This window comes from Marmota marmota, unplaced genomic scaffold (genome assembly GCF_001458135.2).
Source record: "Marmota marmota marmota unplaced genomic scaffold, marMar, whole genome shotgun sequence".
In the NCBI taxonomy this organism is placed as follows: Eukaryota; Metazoa; Chordata; class Mammalia; order Rodentia; family Sciuridae; genus Marmota; species Marmota marmota.
The window spans coordinates 25,486,586-25,511,537 of NW_026000174.1; the positions used below are offsets into that span (position 1 = coordinate 25,486,586).

Consider the following 24,952-nt stretch of genomic DNA (forward strand, 5'->3'; position numbering starts at 1 on the left):
GGTTGCCCTGGGTTCTACTCTGTAATGTTTCAATCACGCTAAAAACAACGCATTGTTGTGCATGGGTGGAACATGTTGGAGTTTCTAGGGCACTTCTGTCCTCACGACAACAGGGGGAGGTTCATTTTAAAGATGACATTTTACAGAAGAGGAACCTGAGGCAGAGAATTAACATGACCTACATCCCTCAGGAGGAAGCACTCATGTTCCAACCTGGAGCTTCCCCGGTGCCCGTCCTCTTGTCTGTGACCTCTGCCAGGATGCTTGTGTGACTGACCTGCTTTTGAAACTTAGAGGGTGGGATGATTTGATATGTGGATAACATTCTACCTCAGATAGCTGCAGAAATGCTTCAGAACCATGACTACATCATGATATGACTAATCCCAGGTCACAGCCTGGCAGAGCCCCCACGCCCAGCTCAGCCCTGTACACCAGGGTAGACGCACACAGGAAAGGCCCTGAGGGTAACAATCAACCCAGCTCAGCCACAGGCCCAGACGTTCCCAGAACAGCCTGAACCCGGAGCCTTCCTGATGGTAGCTAATTGACCACGTGGCCCTCAAAGGCTCATGGCTCTGGAACCTGGATGGGCCTTCCTGCTAAGAAGCCACTGTGTGCTCAACATTACGGTTCCCTCTTTTCAGAACGCGATGCCTTCGACACTTTGTTCGACCACGCGCCTGACAAACTCAACGTGGTGAAAAAGGTGGGAATGAGGTGCCTCGAGGGAGGTGGGATGCCCACGACACTAGGAAAACCCACTCCTGTGGTGGCAGTGCTGGTGGCTTCCCCCAACGTCTTTCACCTGCTGTCCTCACTAGTGCCTCATCCGGGCCCTTTCTTCTTCCATCGTATGCCCTCCCTGTCTTCCCCCCACACTGAGCCCAGCCTCCCTGCTCCCTGTGCACATTCCCTGTCTCCCTGGGCATAGGCAGCTGCCACAAAGAAGAGGCCAGAGGAAGGACCCAGCAGGACCTTTGCCTCTGGCCCCTTCCCAACTCCCCTTGCTCCCCCCGCCCCCAGGCTCAGACACCCCACCTGTCGTCCTGCCTCTTGGCACTTAGCATTTCCTCTCAGCTCTGCATCATGTGGGAGCTGTGCAGGGACTTGTACCTCTCCCTGCTGGCCTGGGGCCTTTGCACAGGATGCCCATCTTCACGGGAAGTCCTGGGGTGGCCTCGCATCTCAGTGTCCCTGCACTTCTCTTTTAGACACTCATCACTTTTGTGAACAAGCATCTGAATAAACTGAACCTGGAGGTCACAGAATTGGAAACCCAGGTGGGTGACAGCCCAGGTGTGGGTGGGGGAAGGGCCCTGATTGCCAGGCAGTGTTCCAAGTACCCCTCCCTGGGCCAGGAGGGTTTTCCAGGCTGAGACATGATGGGGGACCTGTGCTCCTCAGAGGGCTGAACTGGATGGATTGCTCTGTGGATTTTTTTTTCCCAGCTTTGTATTTTGAGAAGTTGCAAGAACGAATACCTGTATGCTCTTCACCTGGACACACCTATTGTTAATATTTGGTCACATCTTTTTCTCTCTTTCCACCCCTAAATATTTCACATACATCTCTTAAAACAAATTCTCTTAGGTGACCACAGTACCATTATCAGATGAAGGCAACTATAGGATACCCCTCGATTGTTCTTCTCGTGATGAGATTCAGGGTGTGTTTTCTGTACCAGTACCCGCTAAGTGATGCTATGCGCCTCCTGGTGCCTCCAGAGATGGCACCTGTGTCCATTAGCCTCACAACTGGTAGTGACTGGAATCTCCTGGTGAAAAGTAGTGTCCACCAGATTCCCCAACTAGAATCTACCAGAGAGTTCTTTTTCTACTGTCTATACTCGTCTTTAATGGATTGTACCCTGACTCCCCACATCCTCTCCTTCCAGGTGAACTTCTATAGTAGGATTCCTCTTGCTGCCACCTCCCATTATCTGTAAAGGCATTGCTGAGTCTGAGTTCTCCACTGTGGAATGAACTTAGTATACTCTTTCATGAAATAAGGAACACTTTAGAAAAATGAAGCTTCCTCAAGGGGGCTAGAACAGGTTTCTAGAACTTTCACCTGCTTTCCAGGGCAGGGAGCCACAGCCCAGAGCTCTGGGGTCTGTTGTAGGTTTCCCCCACTGTTCCCACCTATTAGGCAGAACCAGCCATCCCAGGTGGGGAGCAGTCTATGTGGGAGCTGCCCTTCCCCTAACCCAGGGTCCCTCCTGGGTTCACAGATTGAATTCTTTTACCCTCAACCTATTCCAGCCACAGCAAGGATGAGGCCCAGTTGACTGGCTTCCAGCCAGAGGGCATTGATTTTGACAGAGATTCTGAGATCTGCTCTCCTGTCTACCGTGGGTACTATAAGATGAGCCACACTCAGACCCTACCCACCTCAGGTGGCAGGTAGGAGCCGGGAGGCACCACCCTATGTCAGGAACAGGCTCATGTTCTCTAGCCCTCAGTGGAGGCTGAGCAGAGGCCCAGGCTGGCCACCCTGCAGAGCTCAGTGGGCATATGCACTGGCCTGGCCCACACCTCAGACTTCCTACAGTGATCCCAAGAAACTGTGGCTGATACCCATGAGCATGTGCTGCCCCAGCCCACTTTGAAAGGTTCTAGAATATCAGATGTGCTCCAGACCTCTTTCTCAAGCCAGCTCCACCTGAAATACCAAATCCTTCTTAAGCCTGCTCCCCCGCTGCCCTCTCTACCACCTTCAGTAGGAGGGTGGCCTTTCTCAGTCTCTCAGAGCAGCTGCCACACAGCCTCCACAGCAGTCTCCATGGGACTGTGACCTTCTGAAGGGCGGGAGCCACACGTGATAGACTCCAGGCCCCACACCCAAATCAGGAGGGGTATGCTGTTAGTGCTCTGTAAATGCCAGTCAACTAAGACAGGGGTCTGTGCCTGTGGCTCCTGTATTAGACCAGCCAGTTTAGGGGAAGGCCACTACAGAGCAGACTGCCCGCCTTGGACCACCACCCTCACCCCCACCCGTAGTCTGCATGGGGAGGTTGCCTTTGGGTGAGATAACTTGGCAGCAGATGAGCCCACTGGATGGGGCTTGGTGGGGGGACTTGGGCCAGCACTATCACCTGACTCTCTCCTTCACCTGGCTCTTCCCCTCACCTGGCTCTCTACCTCCAGTTTGCAGATGGAGTGTACCTGGTGCTTCTAATGGGGCTCCTAGAGGGCTACTTTGTGCCCCTGCACAGCTTCTTCCTGACCCCAGACAGCTTTGAACAGAAGGTAAGGGGGAGGGGCATCAAGGGAAGCCCATAGCCCACATCCAGCTGATCTGCCCTCCCCTTCACTGGGCTGTTGGGTCTTCAATGGTTGGAGGCGAGGCCCATCCTCATGAGCTGCTGAGCTGGGAAGGATCCACATGTAGAGCCTGAGCATCCCAAACAGTCCTCCCTTCCCCTAGCCACGTGCCCTTGCCAAGGGCACGTCCAGCTGCATCACTCTCCAAAGGTGACAGGGGAGGTGGCCGTGAGGCCGGTCAGACCTGATGCCCATGCCCAGCCTGGCTCAGACAGCCTCTTGTGAGCTGCCACATCCTGCTTGCTAGATAACAGGCATTTGGTCCAGAGATCCTTCTCTGCCTTTTCAACCTGTCTTGTCATCTGACCCTTCCCAATATGTGCAGTGACATCACCAAGCTTGAAGTCCTGGCAGTTGACACAGGAACACAGTAGGAAAGGAAGAGCCCGCTCCTCCGCCAGCCGACTGGGATCAGCTGCCCAGGCTCCACGTGGCCTGCCCCTTCTGTAGCCATGTTGCTGCTTCAGATTAGCTCAGCCTCTGCCCCTCCACTACAGTGCCGAGCTCCTTCACTTCCCAGGAGCAGATCTAGGATGAGTATGCGATGACACGTACTGAGACATACCCTGTGTACCCTGCCTCTCTCTCTCCAGGTCTTGAATGTCTCCTTCGCCTTTGAGCTTATGCAAGATGGAGGTTTAGAGAAGCCGAAACCACGGCCAGAAGGTAATGTGCTCTTCTCTGGGTTTGTGACCACAGGGCACAACCATCTCCCTGCACACAAGTATTCAGGACTCGGGGAGAGGCTCAGATTTTGTAGCAGGTTTTGTAGCAGCCTTCTTTTCTGAAGGCTTCTGTGGTGCTGTTTGCCGGGGAAGGCAGGACTGGGTATAGCCACTCAACCTTGGAGACACTGTGAACCGCAAGACACAGGACCACAGGAAGAAAGAATCTGAAATCCACAACTGGGATCAGGGCCCAAGTAGAAGTGCTGCTGCAGGAACTACCCTGTGCCAAATTTCCAGATTTTTCTATCCCTGCAGAGTGCTGACTTGCTGGTATAGTGGGGATGAAGGAAGAGCTTAGACAGCTCTGTGCTGACCCTTGCTGCCTCCCCTGTCCCAACAGATGGGGAGCTTTGCCAGCTCCAGCTGTGCCCCAGGATAAGGCTTAATTTGGGGGGTTTGGATTGCAAATAGAGTAGTCCCCTAGTATCCCTGGAGGATTGGTAGCAAGACTCCCCAAGAATACTAAACTCAGAGGACGTTCATGTCCTTCACATTGTATCATCTCTAAATTACTTATACTACTACCCAACAGTTGGCATACAGTATTATTTAGGGAATAATGGCAAAGAAAATAAAAAACTCCATACACTTTTGGTATAGATGCAACCTTTGAGGATTTTTGAGCCATAGTTGGTTGAATCCTCAGAAGTAGAACCTATGGATATAGAGGGCTGGCTGGTTGAGACTCGGGGAAGTGCAAAAGGAACAGATGCTCCCACAGCTCCCGTGTGGCCGTGTGTGTGTGTGTGTGTGTGTGTGTGTGTGTGTGTGTGTGTGAAGAAGGCACATTTCTCTCAGCAGTCTTCTTGATCCAGGTGTTTATTTTCCTGCCACTTACTGACTGCAGTGTTTTACCAGGCTGCATCACAGATAATGTCTGATTATGTCCAATTAGAACCCTGAGAAGGCCAGTCCTGGGCCCTTGTGCTTGCACTTTCCTGGCCACTTCCTGGAGGTTGTGTGCTCCTATCCCATTGCTGCCTTTGCTCTGAGTTCCTCCCCCAAAACTCCACACAGAGGGTTTGGGCTCTGGCTTAGTGGGGCCAGAGACCCTGCCAATCATGATAGTCAAGAGGGTTAAGACCATCTCTGACCTCAAGGCTTTTATAGACAACCAGAGAAAAGATGCACCTGGTCGCCCAAATAGAATGACAGCCATATTTATCTGCCGGGGAAGAGGTATAGCTAAGGCTGTAAGGTTTGAGGCCATGGGACCACTTTGGTTGGGTTCAGTGAGGAATGTAGGATGGAGATGGTGACAGCTGGGCTAGATGACAAGGATTGGGGAGGGTTCTGATGTGTGGGAATTAGGATGGAGGAGTGAGCCAAAGCCAGACCTGGGGACAGACCTCGGTAATGATCAGCTCCAGCCAACCAAGGTCAGCCCTTGTTCTCGTTCATTCCCACCTGGTCCTAAGCCTCTGTTCACCTCGAAGGGAGGAGCTCTAGCATGGTTTGTGTCCCCTGGGGCTCTGCCCCTAGCAAGGCCACTCAACATCCTAACACCTTTAGGAAGACTCGAGGCATCTTGTGAGCAGACCTTGAATACCCTGCTTCTGAGTAGGAGAGACCGAGCAGAAGAATGCTGACCATTCCTTCTGCTGCCATGTTCTTGAACTGCTTAATATGAAACTTCTCAATTACAGATTGGAAACACTTTTTCTGATATTTGGGTGTTCAGGCATTTGTTTCCCTCAGGACAGATGATGTTCCCAGTGTCAGTCAATCTGTAAGAATATTTCAGCATATAGATGACATATCTTGTGCACTACTTAATATGAAACTTCCTGAACAATGCAAATGGAAAAACACATCTGTTTTATTTGTTGTTACACTGGGCATGGTGCCCAGGCTGAGAATTTGCAGCACATAAAGGGGAATTGAAATGGTGTTTTATAAAGTTGTACTTTGTGAGAAGTGTCTCCCGGCATTCCCCGTAGTTTCTGGGATTTTCCCTGGAGAGTGAGATTTCATGGTAAAGGCTGCAGACTTTGCAGAAGGTACCAACGTGGGCGATTGTTCACGGATGTCTCAGGATCCGACTGGCTCTCCTTCATGCAAAATGTGTGCAAGGTCAGGAAAATGCATTCTCTACCATGTCGTTAGACCTTGAACTCCCCTGGAAGCCTTGGGTCTACATGTTCGATGATTCCAACTGCCCAGGCTTCACAACCGTTTAGTTATCTAATGACCGTAAGCCAAGGCAAGTACCAAGTTCATATCAAGCAGAGCAGCTAAAATACTGGGATGAAGCTGGTGCCTTTTAATTTAGGGATGCATGTATCTTCAAACGCATAGCCATCCTCCACTCTCACCACTCAGGGAGACTTGTCATATTGTTAAAACCCAGCTTGACAGGACAGTGGGGACCCAGAAGTCATCTAGCGCCAGGCAGGACTGAAGTCTATAGCACAGCCAGTAGCCGATGGAATATCTACAATTTAAGGAGTATGGGAGCTGGAAGCAGACTGGCAAAGGATGCTAAAAACCAAGCACGTGGTGGTAGCCCGGTTCCAGGCAGTCAGCTGACTTGGGGAGGACTTGGTCACTGGCTGGTAATGTGGAAACCATTCACCTCCCTTCCCCATCTCCCTGGAAGGCAGTGTACGGAAGCCAATGGTGACAGAAATTTTAAACTCTCGTCATACCAAGTGTTGGCAAAGATGCAGAGCCACAGTCACTGCTGAATACAAATCAATTCAACCATTTTGGAAAACTGTGTGTTTTATCTAGTGTAGTTGGAGATTTGTAATACCCTGTGTGGTAGACAAAATAATCCACCCCACACACACACACCAAAAAAAAATAATAAAAAATAAACTACTTCCTAACCTTGGAATCTGTTCATAAGTTCCCTTACGTGGCAAAGGGAAGTTTGCAGATATTAAATCCTGAGATGAGGAGAATGTCCCAGATGATCTAAGTCGTCTCAGTGTAATTTCAAGAGTGCTTGTAAGTGGAAGAGGGAGGCAAGGGTCAGAGTGACATGGCCCGAGAAAGGCTTGCCCACCAGCGCTGGCTTTGAAGATGGAAGAGGTCTGCGAGTCAAAGAACGCAGGCTGCCCCTGAACGCTGGGATAGTGACTTTGCAGTAGTCTCCACTAGAGCCTTCCAAAGAAACCAGCCATGACGACACTTTTGAGTGCCTCCCAGAGACCAGTCTTGGACTTTGGATCCCTAAAACTGAGAAAATAAATCAGTGTCATTTTAAGACACAGAATTTTGGTAGTGATTGCAGCAGTAATAGGAAGTTAGTGTGCCCTATGGGCTGCCATTCCATTCACAGGTGAGTGGGTCCACACGGCAGGAGACGAGTCCACGAAGACCCATGAGAGCACTCTTACACATTGTTGGTGGGAATGTAAATTGGTACAGCCACCTGGAATACAGTATGGAGGGTCCTCAGAAAACGAAACAAGAGAACTGCCGTGAGAGCCAGCGGTCCACTCCTAGGTGTATGCCTAAAGGAAATGAAATTGGTATGATGAAGAGATGTCCACACTCCCAGTCACAATAGCCAAGAAATGGAAATATCCTACACATCCATCAGTGGAAGAATAAAGAACATGTACTACACGTACACCACGGAATACTGTTAGCCATAGCAAGGATGACATCCTGTTACTTGTGGCAACGTGGATGGACCTGGAGATCATTATGTTACGTGAAATAAGCCAGGCACAAAAAGGTAAACACTGCACGATTTCACACATATATGGAACCTTAAAACATTGATCTTGTACAAATTCAGAATAGATTGGTAGCTACCAGAGTATGGGGGAGTAGGGGGAGGACAGGCTGGAGAGAGGCTGGCCATCGGATACAAAGTTACTGTCCGATAGGAGGAGTCAGTTCTGCTACTGGGTTGCACAGTAGAGTGAAGACAGTTAAGAATGCATGTACATTTCAAAATAGCTCCAAGAGAGGATTTTGAATGTTCTCACTACAAAGAAACGATGAATATTTAAGGTGGTGAGTCCGCTAGTTGCCCTGATTTGATCATTGCACAATATATACCTGAATGAAAGCATCACACTGTACCCGATAATGACATACAATTATTATGTGCCAATCAAAAATAAAAGAACTTTTTTTTTTAAGGAAGAAAAGAAATACCCATTATACCATGTACATGGAAAATTCTCAGTTAAAAGAGTCACTAATGCCAATGGGGCCAGAGTCATTGGCCAGAGGCTGTTCTGTCCTTGAGCTGCCTTGAGCCTGATTTGTCTCTTTACCCCAACCAGCCAGACAGCCTTTGGTGGCTCAGCCACCATCCTTTCTGCTCTCAGAGAGGGGCCCAGGCCAGCACAGAGGCAATCAGCAGTTGCTAATCAGACAACTGATTAGGCCAGGGCTTTACTCAGGCTGTTTATATACTGTGGAGTCACAATACAGTCCTAGGAACCCTTCTCCCAGCTAAGACAGCTCAGCCTCATACTCCTTTACTAGTCTGCCTGGGACTGTGTGGAAGGCCAGCTATTGGCTCTCTTGAGAAGAATAGATAAGCAACATCTCTGACTGAAGACTCCCCTTTACCCAGCCCACCTGGTGGTGAAGGCGGTGATGGTGAAGAATCAAACTCGGATTTCCTAAGAAGCAGGGCTTAGTCCACGTGAATGGTGACCCCTGGAGTTGTGCAGTGCGCACAATGCTCGCTGTACATAAGAGCTCCATTCATGAGCAAAAATGGGAAAGCAGGAAATTGCTATTTAAAGGACCCTTAATATGTTCCAGGTGTTTTTCATAAAGTTTTTACCCCGTTTTACCAGTGAGAAAACTGACTTAGATTACCAGGGTCACCCAGAGGTAATGGAATTGTAGTATCCAAACCTTAGCAGTCATTAAAATTAAATAAAATGGCCAGTTTGAAATGTTCCCCCATTTGGATATTTCTCTCTCTAGCAGCCTCAGAATTCACCTGTCTTTTAAAAGGTAAAACAAGCTAAGGATGTGGCTAAATGGTAGAGTGCTTGCCTGGCACATATAAGGCCCTGGGTTCAATTCCCAGCAACATTTAAAAAAAAAAATTTTAAAGGGTTTGATGAAAACAAATCCTCCAGCCTCCATCTATATCTTTCCTCAGGCCCCAAACTCCTCCACTGTTTTTTTATTTTCTTCTGCCCCCTTTGCCTGCTGGTTCTCTGCTAATGCTTTATCTTCTTCTGTTCATGGCCTTGCTCTCTCCCAAGCCACCTGCTAGGGCCATGACCCTGAGAACCCACCCTAATCCTATTCTTCCTCTTGGTAGCATGTGGCCTTGTTGCAGGGTCTGTTCCTGCCACACATCAGGCCAGGCATGCCAGCAAATGAGGAAGGCTCTCTTTGCTCAAGGAGTTCACAGTCCAGGCCTGCGGCAGAGGCAAATGCTCAAATATGCACACAAGTCACGGACTGAGAACCTGAGGGAGCACTAGAAAGGAAGACCATGGGGATCTAAAAATATGAAACAAGGAGCCATCCCTGGCAGTGTTTGGGGAAGGCTTCCCTGAAGCACTGGTGCTTGGAGCCAAGGTTTGCAGGAAGATCAGCAGCCAAATCATGTGGAAGAATAACCTAGATATTGCAACCACATGGGCAGAGACTGAGCACAGTTCAAGGGAAGACAAAGAATAGAAGCCAGTGTAGCAGCAGTGCATAGTGAATGGGGAGGGGTGTGGCAGGAAATGAGCTGGAAAGCTAGACCAGGTCAGGTTGTACCTGCAAAGCCATGGTTGAAGATTTGGACCTCAAGGAAATGGCTGTGGGCTGCACGACTCCAAAGGGCACCCTTTATGCCACAGTCTGTAGGAGACCCCTGGGTTATGAAGTATTCACACTGCACAGCCTGATGGTCAGGGTGCACTGGATGAAATGAAATGGAGAGTCAGAGGAGCCTGGCCAGGAGCTTGCTGTAGGGACCCTGATGCACCTCTGCTTTCTCCTTCACACTCCCCTGCTTATCTCATTGTTGCCCCCTCTGCCTTTCCAGCAGTTCCCCCCACCCCAGAGTCACTTCCTAATGTTTGACTTGAATAAAATTTAAGAAATGCACTGTAAAGGACAATGTAAGAAGTGATATCAGGAGAAAACACAGGAAGTGAAAGATCACTTCAATAGAGAGAGAGAGATTCTGAAAAAATATTGAACAGAAATCCTTGAGATGAAGGAATCAATAAACCAAATTTAAAAATTCAGTGGAAAGCACCACCAACAGATTAGACCACTTGGAAGACAGAGTTTCATTCAATGAAGACAAAACATATAGTCTTGAAAATAAAGTTGACCATGGAGAAATGTTAAGAGACCATGAATAGAACTTCCAAGAAACATGGGATAACCTGAAAAGATCAAATTTAAGATTTGTTGAGATAGATGAAGGCTCAAGATGCAAACCAAAGGAATGCACAATCTTTTCAATGAAATAATATCAAAAAAATTCCCAAACATAAAGAATGAAATGGAAATTCAGATACAGGAGGCTTACGGGACCCCAAATATACAAAATTACATCAGACCCACACCGAGGCACAATATTATGAAAATGCCTAACACAGAGAATAAGGGTAGAATTTTAAAGGCTGACAGAGAAAAATAAGTCACATTTAGAGGGAAACCAATCTGGATCTCAGCTGATTTCTCAACCCAGACCCTCAAAGCTAGGAGGTCTTGGAATAATATATAACAAGTTCTGAAAGAAAATGGATGCCAGCCAAGAATACTATACCCAGCAAAATTAAGCTTCAGAATTGATGATGAAATAAAAACCTTCCATGATAAACAAAAGCTAAAAGAATTCACTACTAGAAAGCCTACACTACAGAATATTCTCAACAAAATATTTCATGAAGAATAAATGTAAAATAGAAATGAAAACCAGCAAAGGGAGGAAATACACTAGAAGAATATTCAATCAAAGAAGAAAGTAATTCAAATTAAAAACCAGAAATAAATCAAAATGATAGGGCATAAAAATCATATCTCAATAGTAGCATTGAATGTAAATGGGCTAAACTCAGACTGGCAGATTGAATTAAAAAACAAGAGCCAACAATATGCTGTGTCCAAGAGACTTACCTCATAGGCAAAGACATCCACATTTTGAAGGCAAAATGGGGAAAAAAAATATATCACTCACATGGATCTCATAAACAAGCAGGGGTTTCTATCCTCATATCAGATAAAATGGACTTTGAGCCAAAGTTAAGCAGAAGGGACAAAGAAGGACATTTCATACTGCTTAAGGGAATCTTACATCAACAAGACTTACAGCTGTAAATATTTATGCCCCAAACAATGGAGCATTTATGTATATTAAGATGCAAACTCTTCTTAACTTTAAGAATCAAATAGACCATAACACAATAATACTGCATGACTGTAACACACCTTTATCACCACTGGATAGATTCTCCAAACAAAAAACTAAAAAAAGAAGCTATAGAACTAAAAAATACAATTAATAATTTAGACTTAATGGACATATATAGAATATTTTATCCATCAATGAGTGAATACACTTTCTTCTCAGCAGCACATGGATCCCTCTCTAAAGTAGATCATACCTTAGGCTACAAAGCAATTCTGAGCAAATACAAAGTAAGAAATAATACCTTGCATTCTATCAGATCATAATGGAATGAAATTAGAAATCAAGGATAAAATTAAAAAATAGAAGCTAATCTAACACCTGGAGACTAAATAATATGCTATTGAATGACCAATGGATAGCAGGAGAAATCAGGGATGAAATAAAAATTACTTAGAGGTAAATGAGAATAACGATACAACATATCAAAATCTCTGGGACACTATGAAGGCAGTGCTAAAAGGAAAGTTCATTGCATTGAGCTCACTCATGAAAAGCATAGAAAGTCAACAAATAACATTACATCTCAAAGCCCTAGAAAAAGAACAAATCAACACCAAAAGCAGTATAAGACAGGAAATAATTTAAATGAGAGCTAAAATCATTTAAATTGAAACAAAAGAAACAATCCAAAAAATTGACAAAACAAAAAGTTGATTCTGTGAAAAAATATATAAAATTCGTAAACTCTTAGCTAAGCTAATGAAGAGAAAGAGAAAACTCAAATACTAATTCATGATGAAAAGGGAAATATCATAATGGACATTATTGAAATACAGATGATAATCCAAAAATATTTTGAAAATTTATACTCTACTAAAATAGAAAATCTTAAAAACATTGACAAATTTCTAGACATATATGACCTACCAAATTGAATCAGGAGAACATAGAAAATTTAAACCAATCAATTTTAAGCACTGAAATTGAAGATACCATCAAAAGCCTACCAAGAAAGAAAAGCCCAGGAGCAGACAGATTCTTGGCCAAGTTCTACAAGTCCTTCAAAGGAGAACTAACTCCAATCCTCCTCAAGTTATTACATGAAATAGAAAATGAGGGGACTCTTCCAAATTCATTTTATGAAGCTATTATCACCCTGATACCAAAACCAGACAAAAACACATCAAGGAAGTAAAATTTCAGATAAATATCCGTGATTAACATAGATGCAAAAATTCTTGATAAAATACTGGCAAATTGCATACAAAAACATATTAAAAGATAGTGCACCACAATCAAGTAGAATTCATCCCAGGAATGCAAGGTTGGTTCAACATATGGAAATGAATAAACATAATTCTTCACATCAATAGACTTAAAGACAAGAATCACATGATTATTTCAATAGATGCAGGAAAAGCATTTGACAAAATACAGCAACCATTCATGTTCAAAACACTAGAAAAACTAGAGGTTGTAGGAACATGCTTCAACACTGTAAAAGCTATGTATGCTAAACTCAAAGCCAACATCATTCTAAATGGAGAAAAATTCAAGACATTCCCTCTAAAAACTGAAACAAGACAGGGATGCCCTCTTTTACTACATTTATTCAACATCATCCTTGAAACTCTAGCCAGAGCAATTAGACAAAAGAAAGAAATTAAAGGAATACAAATAGGAAAAAAAGAACTATCAAACTATCACTAATTAATGATGACATGATTCTATATTTAGAAGAGCCAAAAAACTCCACTAGAAAACTTCTAGAACTCATAAATGAGTTCAGCAAAGTAGTGATATATAAAATTAACACTATGTTCCCATACATCAGTGGTGAATCTACTGAAAAAGAAATTAGGAAGATTATCCATTCATAATCGCCTCCAAAAAATATTTGGGAATCAATCCAGCAAAAGAGGTGAAAGATGTCTACAATGAAAAATACAGAACTCTAAAGGAAGAAATTGAAGAAGACCTTAGAAGATGGAAAGTTCTCCCCTGTTCTTGGATAGGCAGAATTAATATTGTCAGAATGGCCATTCTACCAAAAGTGCTATACACATTTAATGCAATTCCTATTAAGGTTCCAATGATGTTCTTCATAGGAATAGAAAAAGCAGTCATGAAATTTCTTTGTAGAAATAAGAGGCCCACAATAGCCAAAGCAATCTTCCGTGAGAAAAGTGAAGCAGGAAGTATCACAATACCAGAACTTCAATTAACCACAGAGCAATAGTAACAAAAGTGGCATGGTATTGACACCAAAACAGACATGAAGACCAATGGTACAGAATAGAAGACACAGAGACAAACCCACATGAATACAGTTACCTCATACTAGTCAAAGGCACCATAGCGTACATTGGAGAAAAGACAGCCTTTTCAACAAATGGTGCTGGGAAAACTGGAAATCCATATGTAGTAGAATGAAATTGAACCCTTAGCTCTCACCCTGCATAAAATTCAAACTCAAATGTGGATCAAAAGACCTAGGCATGAAACCAAGAGACCTTGCGCCGACTAGAAGAAAAAGTAGGCCCAACTCTTCATCTATGTTGGCTTAGGAACCAAATACCTCAACAAGACTCTAGAGCGCAAGAAGTAAAATCAATAAATGGGATGGTATCAAACTAAAAAGCTTCTTCACAGCAAAGGAAACAATCAAGAATGTGAAGAGAGAGCCTACAGAGTGGGAGAAAATCTTTACCACGCGCACCTCAGATAGAACATTACTCTCCAGGATATATAAAGAACTCAAAAAACTTAACACCAAAAAAAAAAAAAAACCCCAATCAACAAATGTGCAAAGGAACTGAACAGACACTTCACAGAAGAAGAAATGTGAATGGTCAACAAATATATTAAAAAATGTTCAACATCACAAGCAATTAGAGAAATGTAAATTAAATCTACATTGAGATTTCATCTCTCTCCAGTCAGAATGGCAATTATCAAGAATACAAGTAACAATATATGTTGGTAAAGGATATAGGGAAAGAGGTACACTCATACATTGCTGATGGGACTGCAAATTGGTACAACCACTCTGGAAAGCACTATGGAGATTCCTCAAAAAATTAGGTATGGAACCACTACTTGACCCAGTTTTCCCACTCCTCAGTATATACCCAGAGGACTTAAAATTAGCAAACTATAGTGATGTAGCCACATCAATGTTCATAAGAATTCAATTCACAATAGCTAAGCTATGGAACCAACCTAGGAGCCCTTCAACAAATGAATGGAAAAAGAAACTGTGATACATATATACAATGGAATATTACTCAGCCATAAAGAAGAATGGAATTACGGCAATTACCAGTAAATGGCTAGAAGTGGAGACTATCATGCTAAGTGAAATAAGCCAATCCCCCCCCCCCAAAAAAAAACAAGGCTGAATGTTCTGATATGCAAATACTACTTACAGTAGGAAGAGGGAGAAGGGAAAGTTTACCAGATTGGACAGGGCAGAGTGGGGGAAAGGGAGCAGGAATGGGAATGGGAAAGACAGTAGAATGAACCGGACATAACTTTCCTGTGTTCATATGTGCGTACACAACCAGTGTAACTCCACATCACGTATGACCACAAGAATGGGAAGTTATACTCCATGTCTGTATGACATGTCAAAATACACTCTATAGTCAAGTGTAACTAAAAAGAACACATAAAATTTTTTTTTTAATTCAAGAAATACCAACACCAAGCAGTCAGGGGAGAATAGGAATCAGCCCAGTGGTCAAGGGATTCCCCTTGGTAGCCAGCGGGGCTGCTCAGACCAGTGGATGAAGCAGCATGAGAGCCAACAGGGAAACTGTGAACCCTCTCGGGAGGTTCCTGGGCACCTGTGGCCTCTCAACAAGAGAACTTGGCGTAAGTTTGGGCTCAGCTGGGACAGAGCAGGGTTGGTGTGTGAGCAGGATCTGGCCTGGGTGGGAACAGGCAGAGGGGGCTCTGAGGTGAGAGCCCTCTAAGGAGGTTCTATGCACTCCTAATAGAGTTCCTTCTCTATTTATTTACTTTAATTCTTTACAGCATGACCCTCTAAGGGAATGCAGAGGGAGGACAGTGGAGGAACCTTGTCAGAGGGAAGGACAGGGGAGGAACCAGCAGGGGTTAGAGGAGCAGCCAAAGAAGATGGAGATGGATGGGTGGATGGATGGATGGGTGGATGGGTGGGTGGGTGGATGGGGAGGGGAGAAACTTTACGAAACACGTCAGTGAGTCATGTCCAGCCTGGCAGCTGCCTGAATCCAATCTCTAGCTTCCAAAATCATTCAGCGCCACAGTGTGTAATTGGAAACCTTCCAGGATGCAGCCCTCACACCCACCTCTCCAGCCAAACTCACCTATTTGCAGCTTTCCAGAGCAATCCCAGGTTTAGCAAGACACAGTAACACCCCGCCCCCTGCCCCCCAGAGTTCTTGGCCAGATTCTTTACCTGGCAAGCTCCTGCGGCTTTGTGTCATCATTCAAGTATGGCCTTCTGTCCCAGGAAGGAAGGAAAGAGGTGGTTACCTAGAAGCTCAGGAACCCCTGGTGGAACTCTCCTGAAAGGACATTCCAACTCCAGCTGCCCTCCAGTGCCTCAAACCCATCTGTGGGACTGCCTGCCTGCGTCCTCCCTGCCGGGGCCTCCCTGGCCAAGGAAGAGGCAGCCTGGGGCCTGACTCCCCACCTCCTTCCCACTGTCCAAGTAGGCACAGTAGTGAATGCCAGGGGCAGGGGTAGAAGGGCCTCAGGGACAGGGACATTCAGGGGACATGGCCAGTAGCCCTCCTATCTAGAGATGTTTCCAGGGTGAAGCCTGTGTGCTCTGGGGCTGCTTTATTTTAGTGAGAGGTGAGACCCTTGTGCCCCCATCCCTGTCCCTCGCTGTCCCCTGCCTTGAATTCCCACTGCACCTTCTGTCCCTCCTTCCACACCCACAGGCCCCAGGGTCCACCCCCATACTGGGCAGTTGGGGATGAGTGGTGGCTAAAAGAGGACAGTGAATGCCACCTTAGAGCATGTCCCTCACTGAGGCAGGTGGCATTTTCTGTTTTCTCCATAGACATCGTCAACTGTGACCTGAAGTCCACGCTGCGAGTGCTGTACAACCTCTTCACCAAGTACCGGAACGTGGAGTGAAGGCCTGGGCCTCCGCCGCCCAGCAGCTCCTGCTGCCGGCAGACTGGACCAGCCTCGGAACCGCCTTACCCTGCTTGTCCCCGTGCCCTGCTGTGTGCTCTCCACAAGCCCAGCAACTGCCCAGAGATAGTGGGAATGGACACCAGGAAGGAAATGACCAATATCTTGGTGGGCTGAGCCACACCTCCCAGGCCCTGGGACTACCCAGCAGTGAGCTGGGGGAGTGGACCTGGCCAGGTGCCAGGCCCACACGTCCCTGTGTGTGCTTCAGGAGTCAGCTCAGGCATGGTCCCCAGAAGATGCACAGATCACAGTCCCTGTTAATGGGTATAAACTATGCCAGGCCCACGCTAAGTCCTCTCCCGTGTTCAAGTTCATTAGCCCTCACAACTCCCCTGGAGGAGATGTTATAATCCCCCTTTACAGATGAGGAGACTGAAGCTTGGAGGTTGAGTGACTCACCAGAAGTTGGCATTTGTTTTTCCTCTCTGAACAACATGTCTGTTAATAACTCATCAATTACATCACATTCTTTGGGCATGTGCCCCCACTGAGCATTCTAAAGCGTATGTGCACACGCATGCGCCCGCGCACACCTGAGTCCTCAGAGAAGACAGGAAGCACTGATCTCACCACTGGGGCAGGCTAGGTCGGGGCTTAGTGATTCACACTGAAATTGACAAATTGAATTTAACCCAATTAATGGTGTGTGTGTGTGGCAGGAGTCGTGTCCCTCAAATCCTTTGTACAAATGAAAATTAGTCTTAATTCCTTCAGATTTATAATAACCCCATACTCTGGTTTCACAGTGACATTTGGGAAGGATTCTGTTTAGAATTAATGGAGTGGCACATTTTGCAGCCTTTTTGCTTGATTGCATGTAATGGAAATGCCCTATATTTTCCTGCAAAATAAGTACTCAATTCATTATCGTTAGGCAAATGTACAATATAGTCAGGCCCTGCAGAGAGCTGGGCACAAGCCCGAGTAAGCAGCGCTTGGGAAGTAGGGCTCTTCAGCGGGGACCCTTGAACTTTAAAGAAAGGAACTCCTTTTTGCCTTCTAATTGATCATTTAGACCATTCTGGCTAAGTCTGCCCACATGTAATTACCGGCTAATTCAGGCGAGGAAAAATGTAAGTCATTTAGACCAAAGCAGAGCTGTTTCCTTGCGTGGGTGACTCAAGGGCTTGTGGTTACTTGTATCTCCTCTATGTGAACCGGACTGAATTATAGAGCTCTGCTCATGCCAGGCTGCTGCTAGGTCCTGTCAGAAAAGGAAAGGGGCCAGAGCGGGGCAGGAGCAAGGGGAACACAAAGCGGGGGGAGATGCTTGCACACGTAGCATATAGGGAAATACCTTCAGAGACAGAGATGTGTGCTTTATGGTACTTAACACTTGTGCCCTTAAATTGACCGAGGCCTTGCAGTAATCACCTGTGCTGATACTACATCGTCATTATACAATTTTCATAAATGCATCTGATAGACACCAGCCTGTGTGGCCTCCTCCAGAAGTCTGTGACTGCCTTGTCATGCTTTACGCCACCACACAAGCCCACCTGGGGTTTGAGGAGTTCACTGTGATCTCTTTCTCCACCACCCGAAGTCAGGACCCCACTTGTCCCAAGATATTCCTGCAGCCTTTCTCCTTGTAGCTTACTCCACTGCCCATCTGCAGGAATTCAACCCGGAGATTTAGTCACACTGTGTATTTTTTTTGGATATTTCGCTCTTGTTACTCTGCATAATGAGCATTCAAGATGTAAAGGCAGTGTACTGTCCTGTGTCAATTTATGTACAAGAATACAATTCTTTTTTACTTAACTAGTGAGATAGCGTATTTTTCATTAGGAAGCACTAAATAGTATAATGTTTCTGTCGCTCTCTTTTAAAGTCCAGGTAGCAAATCAAGATAAATAATTGCCTTGTCTCCCTGTGCAATACTAAAGCGGGATGAAACGAGAGGAATGCATTCATTTAAACATGCTTTGCTGTACAAATTTTGTCTCCTCTTTGGTCATTTTCCCCTTATATTCAAGTTGCAAATGTCAAGTGCCCTTAGTAATTGCACTTCATTTTTTTGTGTTTTAGATATATACAGTATGAAAACACATGGGAACACTTGCAACATTTTTAAATAATAGGCATTGCATCAGAAAACTGTGTTTCAGGGCAGATCTTCAACTCATCCCAGAATCCCAGGACTTGGGTCTGGTTTTCTAACCCTGACATCTCACTTAGATGTGTTCCTTTAGATTCTGGAATCTCCTACTTAAGACATGACCATAGTTTTGACATGGAAACGAAGCATCAGAAAATAAATAAGCCAGGGATTGGAGCTGGAGCTCAGTGGTAGAACACGTGCTTAGCATGCACAAGGCCCTGGGTTCAATCCCCAGGACTAGAAAAAGAAAAAGAAATAAGCCAAACTTAACCTTCATCTCTTAAAAAACAAAAAAGAAACTGAGGGTGGGGTATAGCTCAGTGGTAGAGTACTTGCCTAGCATATGCAAGGCCCTGGGTTCCATGAGAGGAAAAAAATCATCGGTTCTCAGTAGGCTGAGTAGTTTTTCCCCTCTTTTCTAAATTTAAATTCATTATTTTTAATAGTTAATACATAAATATACAAGATTCAAAAATCATGAACCGGTATCTAACAAAAAGCCCAAGTCTCCATTCTCTTCTTTCCTAGCAGCTATGGTCCTCCATGGACACAACTGTTTGGAACCATTTTTCATGCACGCTTCAGACATGATCCATGTATGTGGAGCATGCACATACTATAAAATCTTTGGGTTCTTTAAAAATATAAATAGCCTCTTAGACATATTGTCATACACATTGCTTTTTTTCACTTCATATTCTATCTTAGAGATTGTTTTACATTGGGCATTAAAAGAAATCGCCCTATAATCCCAGCAACTTGGGAAGCTGAGGCAGGAAGATCGTAAAATTCAAAGCCAGCCTTAGCAACTCTGAGAGATCCTGTCTCAAAATACATAAATAGAGAGACAGACAGACAGACAGATAAATAACAAAAGTACTGGGGATGTAGCTCAGTGGTTAAACCTCCCTGGGTTCAATCCCTGTTACCATAAATAAATAAATAAGATCCTCTTGCATTTTAAAATGACAATCTGAGCGCTTTGTAAATCTAAATGCACATCTAGTCCATTTCAGTTAGGAATGAAAAACCCAACCCAAAGGAGGAGAAGGCCTTGAACTGAATGTGTTGTTTTCTAAAGTTGTATTTGGGCACATTATGGCAAATTGTGCACAACTCTTTTCTGGGTGTGGGACATGCTGGGGATCAAACTCAGGCCTTAGTCAAGCTAAGCCCATGATCAACCACTGAGCTACACCTCCAGCCCCATTGTGTGCAATTTGATTAAAACACATGGGAACACTTGCAAAGTTTTTAATGTGTTTTTGCACATTACTAGCCCTTGCTGTGATGTCCAGCCGCCAGCCCTCAGTGCTTGTCTGCTCCCGAAAAAGGCTCCGATTTCACATGTGCAGCTATAGAGTTGACATTTCCAAAACCTGGGAGAAGGTTTCTTTATCAGCACATCAGCAACGTGGTCTTGAGTTAGTTGCAAGTTTCAACTGCTGCCATCAGAGCTTTTTAATTATGAATGACTGTTAGCTTAGCTTATCATTATCAGTTTATTTTGTTGTGGGTCCTTGGTTAACCCTCTAGAATATATTGAAGCTTATTTGCATCAACAGTATTCTAGGGCTATAATTTTCCAATAAGTAGATTCTACAACATGTATACATTGTGGTTCCAATAGGAATCATTCTACTCCAGTGCTAAAGCAAATGCAGACATAATCCACTCCCCCCAAATTAGCACTAATTTATTTTTCCACCGGAAAATAAGACTAGATGGAGTCAGTAGGTCAGTTTTGCCCCAAGGAAGGGGGGGTGATTAAAAATAATTTGAGATCCACTACCTTTAATACTGCCTCACTATTGGAATCCTACCTTCATAGCATGTCCTAGTCATGCAAGAGGGACATATCCTAAAATTTCTACTAATTCCAATATTACAGAAAATTTCCTCCATAAAAGTCACTGAGGTCTATTGAAAAATTCAAAAGAGTTGCTGCAAATACTAAGAACAAGAGAACTGCATTGAGGTGCAGTGCTGATCAGTAGGTTGTCTTGCTCACCCTTAAGGGTTCTATTTCCACACACTCGCATCCCAAATACTTGCAGATTCAGTCTTAGCAAAAGATAGGTTGCTAGGAGTTGTGCGCTGTCGTAATTGCAAAGGTTATATGCTGGGTTTCTACTGTTTTTTATTTCCTTATCCCAAATATAAGCCCAGCTCTAAAATTTGCCGACGCCCTGGCCTTCCTGCCATGGTAGTGAAACATCTGACTATGTGCACGTGTGTTCAGGACAGCCATGCAGCTATGAGGATGCTGCATGCAGAAGGAGCCACCCCAGAACCACACCTGACCATCTTGAGAATTTGTAGCTTCCCAGGTAGGAAGCGGCCAGTGCAGCATCTCCTAAAGTATATTCTGTAGGATATTAATAGTCAGTAGGTGAAAATGTCACACTCAGCAAGTTTGGGAACAGAACACAAAGCTAAGAAAATTAAACTAGCTTAGACTTTTTTGTTGCTTCTAACTGGAGCCCATTTCAGGGTTCCCTACACTAGTGAGTGTCAGCACTCCTAACAGAAGGCAGAATACACTGGGACCCAAACTTGTTTGACCATGAAACCCATTGGCCTCTGAGAAATTTCTAGGATGAGTGCTCTATAGCACTCAACCATTCCACCAGTTAGCCATATATTCAGCTAGTATGTATTGAATGAGAGCTCACAGTCTAGAGGAGGAGACATACATACACACACACACACCCATCAGTGTTAGTTACAAATTGTAATTACTCCTATGGAGGAGAACAGTCTGCCCTCTATCCATGGGTTCCATATCCACAGACTCAACCAAGCATGAATTAAAAAAAAAAAAAAAATTTAATGGGATCTGTACTGATCTCATCCAGACTATTTCATCATTCCCTAAAATATATAGCATAACTACTGTTCACATAGCATCTACATTATATTAGGTATTATAAGAAAGCTAGAGATGATTTTAAGATAGGGGAGGAACATACAGGTAATATGCAAATACCACACTGTTTTATACGAGGAACTTGAGCATCTGCAGATTTAGATGTCTTGCTTGTGGTCCTGGAACCAGTCCCCCGTGGATACAAAGGGACCACTGTACTCAAAACTATAAAAAGCGGTCTAATTTAGATTTTGAGATCAAGAGAGATCTCTAGCAAACTGACATTTTAAAAATAACACGTGATACCTGGAGCCTCGCAATGGAAGAGCCTGCCATATGAAGGCACAGCCTGAGGGAGTGTCCCAAGACAGGAGAAGGCGGCTTGGTTCTCTGGAGGAAACAGCAAAACGAGTACCCGGGAAGAAGGGGTATCAGATCACAATTCGAAGAAGTACAGATTTTTATAATAAGAAAAATGGGGAGAAGTTACACTTAAAACCTTCCCACTGTGCCGGGACCCTAAGAAAGTCCGTGTGAATAGTCTGGGACTGTCCTTCTCGTCTCCAGACCATGGTCATGGCTGAACAGCAAAGGAGACCAGGAGAGGAGATGGGGCTTCTGCCCCGCCCACAGCCCCAACCTGGTCTCAGTGACATACTCCACCTCCCCTGAGGCTACAGAATGGCAGCAGCTTCAAGGCCATCCCTGACCCCCTGTCCCCAACATATTGTCCTCTGAGAAGAGCTAAGGGAACCCGAGAGACTGGTTGAAGCATGTGAAACAAAGGAAAGAAGAAGATCACCAGGACAGAACTCGATCCACGGGCACCAGTGCCTCCAACCTCCTCAGTGAGAAGGAGGATCCCTGCTCCATCCCCACGTGGATCCCATGGCCGGCTAATGTGTAGGATAAAGCACAGCGGTCCCGGGGAATCCTCAGGGAGTTGGCCCCAGGACCACCTTCAGGTACCAAAATCTGCAAAGGCTCAAGTTCCTGATATAAAATGGCCTAGTATTTGCATATAACCTTACATACATCCTCCCTATGCTTTAAATCATTTCTAGATTACTTATAATGTAAACATTATACAAATAATTGTTATGTTCTATTGTTTAGGGAGTGACAAGGAAAAAAAAGTCTCTACATGTGCAGTATGGATGCAATTTTTTTCCCTGAATATTTTCAACCAGCCGTTGGTTGAATCTATGGGTGCAGAACCCACAGACAGGGATGGCTGACTGTTAGCCTCCCGGATATGGAACAATAGTTTCATTTTCCAAGTTCATGCTAATTACTAATCAGCATTATTTATAATCTTTATAATGCCTACCACATTATATAAAGCCTACCAAACGGGGGTCACTTACCTTTCAGAGTACCTTGTGAAGTATCTTTCATAGGTAGGTTTATTATTTTTACTGGGAGTTTTGAATACCAGAAATATCCTTGGAAATCCCTACTTGAGAGCTCCTTGGCTGGAAACCAGTTCAGTGGGTGCCTGTCCCAGAGGATGCTTCTCCTTGGTGGCCCCCACAGCCTGAGCAGTCTGTATTCTTGCCTCAGCGCCCCTAAATCTTCGCCACATGCTCATGGGCACTGGCTTTGATGCTGGCATTTGAAGCAGCACTTAGGAAATTCTGAGAGGCCCCCGATGATTAAGATAAATAACATTTGTCAATGAAACGGACTTTTCATTTCTTTTTATCGATTTTCATGTTTTCACATCTTCAGATGAGATTGGTTAGCCTAGGGCGGCATTCCAAGACACACAAACGTCATTAAGGCAATCGCTTTAAGAGTGTGATGTTTTATTGAGGTGGACAGGACAATAGATAAATATTTAATCTCTTGCACGTTTACTCGGTACGGGAGCCAGGGTTGGGGCTGCACAACTCTCGGGCTATTCTAAGTCTTCCTGGAAACCTTGACAATGGCCTTGCCACCCACCTGCAGAAACACAGTGTCTGCCCTTGACAAATATTTGTCAGTGTTTCTGAAAGCGGCTCCTGGAAGCCTTTCTTTGCTCAGCCCACAGAGGTTACCGCATCTGCCCATGTTTGTTTTGGTATTGGAGAATATAAATGCTCACTGAGCTGGGGACATTTGGATTCAAATAACGAACAGTGAGGAGGTGACAAGTAACGGTGCCCTAAGCTTGGTTATTGGTGGCCAGGGACTCTCTTCCCTCCTTCTCCCTTCTCTGTGCTGAGCTCTCTGATCAGTGCTGGGGGCTGGTGGGCAGTTGTGTTCTCTGAGCTTCACCTGAGCCGAGGCTTGGTGTGTCGCTGCTTCTCCCAGCTAACTCCCACAACGCCCTACTGTCCTGCGTTGGAACCGTACACTGTCCAGAACCAGGACCAAGGCTCTCATCACTGGTGCGAAACCAAGCTCGGGGGTCTTCCAGATAGCATTGGTCTGTACAGTTCAGCATCCTCATGTCTTCATTGGCAGATCAAAGGACTCTCTGACCTGCGGACTTTCAGTGTGATTTGTCAATAGAACAGCTTTCTCTCCTAATCCGTCCGTGATGATGCCAATTGCCACAAGAAATGTTCTCACCCATGGCACCACGGGCCCACCTTGCACTAATGAAGTGGGACTCCATATACCATAGGAGGAGAATTCCAGTCCGCTCCCTGGGCTCACCACCATCAGAACGCCCCTGAGCAAGTCATGCAATCACATCAGAATAATTACGGAATGCCTGCTCCACATTCAACCCCTTTCTATGCATAAAAATAGGAACAGAAAATGCAGGGCCCCTTCCCAAATAATTCCTCCATCCTAATGACAATGACAGACGCAGCTCATTCGAAACAACCGATGATATCATGGAGGGTGCCAACTACATGCTCTCAGAAAATAGCCCGGCCACCAGGTACTCTTTAGGGACACCTCTCTCCAGGGCCAGTAACTTCATGCTTCATACATATTTGCCACTACAAAAACCACATCACTCACCATGATGTTTTGAAGTCTCATCTGTGGCTGGAAAATCCTTGTCTTTATGGCACAGACTCCACACAGCCACCAAAGACCCAAAGTCCACCCTGGAATCAACTGCCAGCTATTCTAACTTTGTCCTCACTCTCAGAACTTTATTTTGCCTCCCTAAACTCAAATTCTTGGTCCCCCCACTCCTTGTAAGTTTTTCGACTTTTACTCCCCAGTTCAGTATCGCTGCCAAGAACCCCAGAGTGGACACAAGCTGGCCGGCTTCGTGGTCATCCTGCCATTGCCGTGGAGTGAGGGCCTTCTGACTCTGGAGAGCTCTGTCTCATTCTCGTGGATCACCTTCATCTCCCCAAAGACCTCTTCCCTTCCTGCTTCCTGTGCCCATCTTCTCACCTCCTCCCCTTTATTCTGCACCTCTTCCTTGGCCAAGAAAATCGGAACGGCTAGTTCCATGTTCTTCCCAGGGCACCTGGCGTGGCTTCT

The 24,952-nt window shown here is 45.2% G+C and overlaps 1 protein-coding gene across 1 annotated transcript in view; it reads left to right on the forward strand.

Moving 5' to 3' along the window:
* Positions 1–18,481, forward strand: part of Parva (parvin alpha) — a 75,359-nt gene extending 56,878 nt beyond the window's left edge. The window contains exons 9-13 of the mRNA XM_048788363.1: positions 648–709; positions 1,215–1,283; positions 3,150–3,251; positions 3,920–3,992; positions 16,402–18,481. Of these exons, the coding sequence (XP_048644320.1) occupies positions 648–709; positions 1,215–1,283; positions 3,150–3,251; positions 3,920–3,992; positions 16,402–16,478 (383 nt within the window). The 3' untranslated portion in view covers positions 16,479–18,481. The remainder of the gene's footprint in view (positions 1–647; positions 710–1,214; positions 1,284–3,149; positions 3,252–3,919; positions 3,993–16,401) is intronic.
* Positions 18,482–24,952: the final 6,471 nt, after the last annotated feature.